The sequence below is a fragment of the Melampsora larici-populina genome (genome assembly GCF_000204055.1).
Source record: "Melampsora larici-populina 98AG31 unplaced genomic scaffold MELLAscaffold_22, whole genome shotgun sequence".
Taxonomy (NCBI): domain Eukaryota; kingdom Fungi; phylum Basidiomycota; class Pucciniomycetes; order Pucciniales; family Melampsoraceae; genus Melampsora; species Melampsora laricis-populina.
In genome coordinates, this window is record NW_006768786.1 from 1217422 (window position 1) to 1224921 (window position 7500).

Genomic DNA, 7500 nt, shown 5'->3' on the forward strand with positions numbered 1-7500 from the left:
TTGGAGGACAATTCCAGCTTACCAATGCACCCAAAATCGAGCGTTTTGGCCCGGAATTGAAAAAGTTATGAGTATTTTCAGAAATCAAAAGTTTCTCTAAACACTAATGAGCCAAATCTCAGTGCTTGTTACAGGTTGTAATTGGATGATTGTGAAGGTTTATTGTTAGTACACTTATCAATACGGACTGTAAAAATATGGAAAAATATGGAGAGTGAAGCTCTCACCGCAGGGAACAAGATGCATATTTTTATTTATTTTTTGCCCTTCTCCTGGCCTCTCAATATTTTTGTGTATCAATAATTTAATTTTCTGCCCAGAAAATATTATCTTTCTTGTAGTGTTTGCACATTAGTTCCAGAATCTTCCACTTTTGCCCGGATGTCTAAGGTGTTTCACACTTACCTGTACACATATCACACAAGTGACAGGAGAGTACACTTGAATTTTGATTTCGAAGATGGTAGGTACCTGGGATGGGAGAGGGGTGTAAAGGTCACCCCTGCAGGACAACCCCCAAAACCTGAAACACAAGCCGTCCAACCCAAGGTGTAACATTGTCCCATGTTGTTGTGAAGTCATTTTTATCTGCAAATGAGTTAACTGAGAGATTTTCCGTGTCCCAAGAAGATTTGGTTCATGACTTGATCCAAGAACCAAAAGTAAACTTATCAAATGGTAAGCATGGTTTGAAAAGAAAGACTTTCTTTTCTTTAGAAGCAGATGTTCTCCTATCAAGAGCACTTGAAAGCAAAAGTCTCATCAATCAGAAACTTGGCTTCTGAAATAAATAAAAAACGCTCAAATGGGAAGCATCTCTTCTAGGGGAAATTACTTTCATTACAAAAGTAGGGGACTCGCTCTCCCAAAAAAGGGCAAAAAAACACATTTGGGGTGTGTTCAGATGGCCGGTAATGCGGGTCAGGTCTCAAATTTCCTTCTTGGTTATCTGACGTCATTCCTGTTTACCACCTTAAATTCATCCTTTTCACCTATCAATTTCATCACTTCTGAAAATTATTTTCCTTGCATTCATCATCATAATCACCAAGACAGATAGTCCCCCAACCACCCCAACCAACTTGAAATCTATGGATCACTACCAAACTGAAGAGGTTGAAACTGCATCATTTGCGAACATAGGGATCTGTTATCATTTGGGGGTCTTAGGCATCACTGATGGATCATAAACCTTCAATCTCACTCTCCCAATCACAGTGATTTTGGGAGATCTGCTCCCGGAAAGACAGTTGTTAAATCATCATCTTGATCATTGATGAGGCACTGATTACGACCCTCCTATTTCTACTCAAAGACACAGACTATCATCGAGGGACTGAAATACTTGCTATTGGGCACTCAAAAACCAAACAAGGATAAAGCCAACAAAGGTATTAAGATACAATAACTTGCCAGCCCACTTGGTACCTTGACTTCCAACAAAGTAGAAGTTGAGATTCAAGGCCCTCAAGCAGAAAACTTCATGATCTTGACTTGAGAGATATATCCTCAAAGGACTTCCAAGGGAAACATCATAGTAAGGCAAAAATTTCGTATACCATTTGCATGGTAGCCATATCATTGAGTTGTTCACTCTCACAGGTACGCTGTGGAAAACTTCAACATAACATCAGTCTTGAACCACCACCCGTGTGGGAATATGGTCTGTTAAATTACATTGGTCAGAAGGATGCACAGAAGCTTTGCAAGACAAATTGTTGCCAGATTTCATACATTCATCTGTGCCCTGGAGGATCTGACAAGTGGCCATGCATGAAAGTTGATACAATCCAGAACAAGTAAGTCTGTCAAAGTTTCTTGTCAAGCCCTATCAAGTGCTAATCAGGTCATTGTCTTCCCCTGGACCAGGTTGACCACCATTTTTGGATTACAGGGGTAAGGGAGCCAGCTATTTTACAGTCCTCAAGATATTTGCACTACAACTGATTGTTTTGTGAAATAGACTTTGTTTAGAAATTGGTAAGGCTAGGAAAGAGACAAGAGGTGATCTGACTACAAAAATGAGGAGCTTACAAAAGACTAAGGTGGAAGCCTTAAACAGATGTATAAAAAGACTGCAAACTAAAGAAATTGTGGGAAAAGGAGGTGAGGTTTCAATCTCATACCCCTTACCCTGTTGCTCAAACTGAGGTTTTGAAATGACAGGTCTTGGTCAAATAGAGATAGAATTAGAATGCAAGGGAGAATAAGCTGGGTACAAATACAAGGTTAGTTTTATCTATAAAAAGAAATTTAGGCGTAGATGTATGATTGACTTATTAACATGTAACATGAGGGCAGGTCATCATGCTTAGAGAGAACAACACAATTTGCATGCATGATAAATGTTGCCCAACTGAGCAATCATTGGGGTCTGTGATAATCCGCTTGGCATTAGCTGAAACGCTGTCATCAGAAGGTTTTCCCATACTGTGTCTAGATGACCCTACTCAAGGGATCTGTACATCTGAACACGTGACTATCATGCTGGCCGTGATAGAGAAATTGAGTCAAAGATCTTTACCAGGCATTGCCATCTGAAACCTTTGAACAAGCTGATTTAAATGTTGTGGGGTGACAATTAGGTTTCATAAAGGGAGGGAAGGAAATATTTTAGAGATTCCAAGGCTTTGGGTAACAGTATGTACTCCCCTCTGGAAACAATTGTGCTGATTTTTCCCTGGGTGATACTGATTCCTTGGATTTTGAAAGACTTCGCAAAAGGATTTTGGAGAGGAACTCTGTGAGAAGGCAGGTAACATGCTGTGAGTTTCTCCACATATATGCACATTGAAACAAGACTGAATACATAAATTTTCCAGCAAAATCAAACAGTCAAATTTTAGAGTTTCCAAAATTGGGATATACCCTGAAGCCAGTTGAGCAAGATGATGAACTTGTGAAAATTAGATCTTGGAAGTGGAAACAACACCGTAAAGCTCAAAAATTTCAGAAGAATGTATAATTTTCCAAGCAAAATTGTATGGTCAATAAAACAAATTGTCTGCAAAGCACATGACATGGTTGCATTGCTTATGAAAAACCAAGATATACACAGCAAGTATGCACACAAGCACCTGAGATTATCACGAGTAACGTGAGTATGAGCTTCAGTAAACCTAGATCAACTATGAGTGATAGAAGAAAGATAAGCACCTTTTGGAAAATGGCACGATAAAAGAAGGTAATTGATTGGGTAAGGAAACAACGGCAAACACAAGCAGTATCTTCTTATACACAATATCTTTCTCTAGACATAGATTTGCCGAATGTATGCGCATTGTGCATCTCACATAAAATGACAAGTTAGTTCTTCTTTGAGGATGAGTGAAACACAAGTGATTAGATAAGAAGGAATGTGATGAGAATGAAGGAAATGAAACTAGTATATATCCGTGATAGTTGATGAGTATACAATGATGAGAGTTTGCGGTGTTAACTAATGCATCAAAAAGACCCTGATCTCAATAATACTATCATGATTTCTTGGAAGTCTGTTTTTGAGCCAGACAAGAGGAACACCTGTATTTCCTTTCCTGTAGGGAGGAATTGCAGGGTATTGTAGTTGATGAACTGAATCTTTTCCGGGGGGAATCTTCATTGACATTTCCTGTATAGCGTTGTTTGCTGGTGGTACTCATATCATCAACATTGATGATTATGCAATATTCAATGACTACTAGTGGTGGGGAGTGATTCAAATTATCCTGTCGAAGAACTATATGAGGCAAACATATCATTTCAACTAAGCGCCCCATCTGAAGGAAATCGGGTCAACATTGCCCACCTGGTCTCCATTGTTCACTTTAGTCCAATTGTCCTTTGGAGGTCGGACGGTGTTGATGAATATCCAATGAAGACTTGTATCTTTGATTAGAACACGGTCATAGAGAGTTTCATGAGAAATGGACAGGCATGATGTATCCTAATTACAAAATCTTGGACAATACAAACCAATTTGATACCCGCTGAATGGTGCAGTGATTTCTTGAAATCATCCCATTGAGTTTTGGGTTACAGAGTGCAATACCGTGATGTCGGACATGATTGTCATAGGGGCTCGTTTGCCAAGTCTTTTCATTGTCTCTACCAATTTTTATCACCTTGGTATCTGGGCTGAAGGAAACAGGTGGCAGTCAACCATGTGATTCGGAAAGAGTAGCCCAAGGGATGAGAGGAGTATATCCTTCAGGTTCTAAGTGATCACCGAAAGGTACGGCTGGTAAGTCTTGAGGATTGAGGATGGCAGTTGAAGGTTGCAAAGTAAATGTGGAACCAGATGATGGAGGTGAAGATTTTGCTTCCTTGAAATCAAGGATGATTCCTGAGGAGGGAAGAGCATTTATTGACATCACAAAAGAAGGCTTAGACTACTTTTCAGTGGGTGTGGAATTATTTTGTCAACACTTCTTTGATGATTGACAGCAAGTTGGTGGTTGGAGTGACAGTTTGAAGTTAAGTTTTTGTCTACATCAGAGTTCTAAAACTCTGTTTTGCTCTTGTGACTTTGATGCTCCACTTGATGTTTGTGTCATGTCAAGCATCCCAGGAAATAGTGGCCAATGCCCTCGGTGGGGCCTCTGATTCTTAAATGTGTTGGATTATCTACATAGTCTTCTATTGTTTCTTACTCATCAACAAATTTGGAAAATAAAAGTGGCTGTTGTTGTTTTGGATTTTTTTTCATATCCTCGGTTTTCAATCTTGCAGGAAAACCACATGGAAACCTTAGGAAAACCGCAGTGAAACCTCGGGAACGGCTGATGACAGCCAGATCTTGATGCCAAAGCTTGAGCAGGACTGAGCTCATCTGCCCCGAAAGTGTATAAATAACCCATTCGGCTAACATCTATTAACCGTGGATATGAAAAAAATCAAATGAACAACAACTGACAGCCACCTTTATTTACCAAACAGTGTACTAATATCCTATCATTTGTCATCTATTAGTAAGCAGAGCTATTGCTGTGATTATGCTGCAGTGATCTATTAGGTATAAAGAGCTAAAGGTATCATTACCATTTGCACGTTTGCACATTTGCCCTCTCCCTTACCGTCCCTTATTCATCACTCTAGCAGGTTTGCTCCTTTTCAGTCATTGTGATAGTTTTCACTTCTAGTTGATAACTAGAACCGTTCCCTCAGGTTCATATACCCTTTTTGTGATTCCTCCCGGCAAAAAGGACTTAGGCTATTGACTTCAAGTGTAGACATCCCTCTAAGATTGAAACTCCTCTAACCTGGACCACATTGTTTTGAATTGCAGTACTCCTTCTTCCTGAGCAGGTCCTAGGCCGAATAGTGTAATTTTGCTCTCTGTGAGTTGTCCTGTCCAGAATATGTGGTCATATTTTTCTCAGGATCTCATAAACGTTCTCAACCCCTGGGACCCTTCAAGTTCCACTTATCTCTGCTGCCAGTATCACCTCAGGAACATCCCCTGTGTTATTTCCCTTACTCCCTCTTATTCCTTCTTGACCTTTCAATGGAACCCATTGGTGGGCATTTTTCTTCCTTTCTTCCTCTTTGGGTGCAGAGAAGGTGGTTATTGAGTTGATATTTTGTTGGTTTGCAGGATTTTGTTGTTTGACAGAGGAGATGATTCAACGTATGTTCAAGAACATGACATTCAACACGTTCAATTTGTGATCCTGACAAAGGAAGCAATAAATATTACAACAAAAGATCAACACTTTTGACTACAAGAAATCCTCTTGTCCTACTTGGGAGGCCTTAAGGATTCCCTTGAGTCAGTCGGCTATATTCTAATTGTGTTCTTGGAGGCTCCTTCCTTTCACCAAACAATTGAAACACTTTGTCAAGTCAAGTCTGAAGATAGTACTGGAAGACCCAAGGAAAACTTATGACAGTTGGAGCCAGAACTCAGAAATTAAAAGTGTGTATATGAATTCATTTTTTGGGCTGTTTTGGCCCATAGTGCGCCTTGTGTTCTCCCCTTCCCCTTGAACTGTTTCCTCTGGGCATGCTTAAAATCTAATCTAAAATAATCACCTTTCCCTTTTGAGTTCCACTGCTTGTGACATACTGATTCGCACTCTCTTTCAACACAGGACTGATTCACATGAATAGCCCTGTTACTTTCATGTTGCAATCTATTAAACAAGGCACTTTGACTGGACAATTTGGAACGGTGGGAGGATACTTTGCAAATTTCCTCAGGTGGTATTGTGTTCCGGAGGGTAAGAACTCTGCAACCGAGGAGCGTCACATAGGAAAGGTGATTATGCAAGCCTTAATCTTCTCTTCAACTACTTCATCAACACCTTGCCTACAACCCAAAGAAATACCTGGCTTGGCAAGCTTCAAGGGTAGAGTGGCTACTGTGCGAACATTTTATCAAAACTGGGTCAGAACCACCTCACCCGATGATAAAAAACACACACCTTCCAGTTGTGCTGCCTTTCTGTGCTTCCTTTCCTATGCAGTCACTGGCTTGATGTTTCCTAAGGGCCATGATAATAACTGCCCAAGCAGAGCAGATTTCATAGCTATAATGAAAATTTATACTTTGAACTACTAGTGCTGCCAAGGAACAGCTTCTCATGAAGGATGGGCTCTCACCAGAGCCGTGATCATTGAATATGTGACTCATGCAAGCACCTGTACGGATGTAGATTTACTTGCATGCCTGTCAACAAGTGTGATGGTGAATTATCTTTTGTCTCAACATATCTCCTTGGAGGGTGAGGGTTACAAGGGGGGCCCATAGGGTTGGGGGTAAAGTGCATGCACCTGTGCATGGTGCATGCCAGTGGTGCAGGGCCATGGGTGCAGGGGTGCAGGGGGTCATGGGTGCATAGGTGCATGGGTGCATGGGTGCAGGGACATAAGGGCATAGGTGCAGGTACAGAAGGGCATAGGTGCATAGGTGCATGGGTGCATAGGTGCATAGGGTTATGGGGTATGGGTGAGTAGGCACTTACAGGCTACATACAGAGATGTTCAGTATGTCATCGGGATCGGAGAAAGCTGACAAATACAGCCGTATGATAAACAAAGTTTGAAAAAAATTTGAACATTTTTTTTTGGCTGTATGGCCTAGTTGTAATGTAAATGCACCAGGAAAAAAGGTTTGGTGCGAAAATCTCCGCAGATCGCAAAGTTAGTTTCTCGGGCTATATCTTAGCCACCCGAAATGCTACAAGTATGGTCAGTACATCATCGGGATCGGAGAAAGCTGATAAATACACCCATATGATAAACAAAGTTTGAAAAAAAATTCGATTTTTTTTTTTTGGCCGTATGGCCTTGTTGTAATGTAAATGCACCAGGAAAAAAGGTTTGGTGTGAAAATCTTTGCAGATTGCAAAGGTAGTTTCTTGGCCTATATCTTAGCCACCTGGAATGCTACAAGTATGGTCAGTACATCATTGTGATTGCACAAGTGCAAGGAATACAGCCAGAGGATAAACAAAGTTTGGGAAAAAATTTCGAACACATTTTTTTTGGCTGTATGGCCTATTTGTAACGTAAATGCAC

General features: G+C 40.6%; 1 protein-coding gene across 1 annotated transcript; it reads left to right on the plus strand.

Moving 5' to 3' along the window:
• Window positions 1–6082: 6082 nt before the first annotated feature.
• On the plus strand, window positions 6083–6730 carry MELLADRAFT_107327 (uncharacterized protein; the record flags this gene model as incomplete). Its single annotated transcript, XM_007410827.1, has 2 exons — window positions 6083–6367; window positions 6542–6730. The coding sequence occupies 2 exons, from the start codon at window positions 6083–6085 to the stop codon at window positions 6728–6730; spliced, it is 474 nt and encodes a 157-aa protein (XP_007410889.1).
• Window positions 6731–7500: the final 770 nt, after the last annotated feature.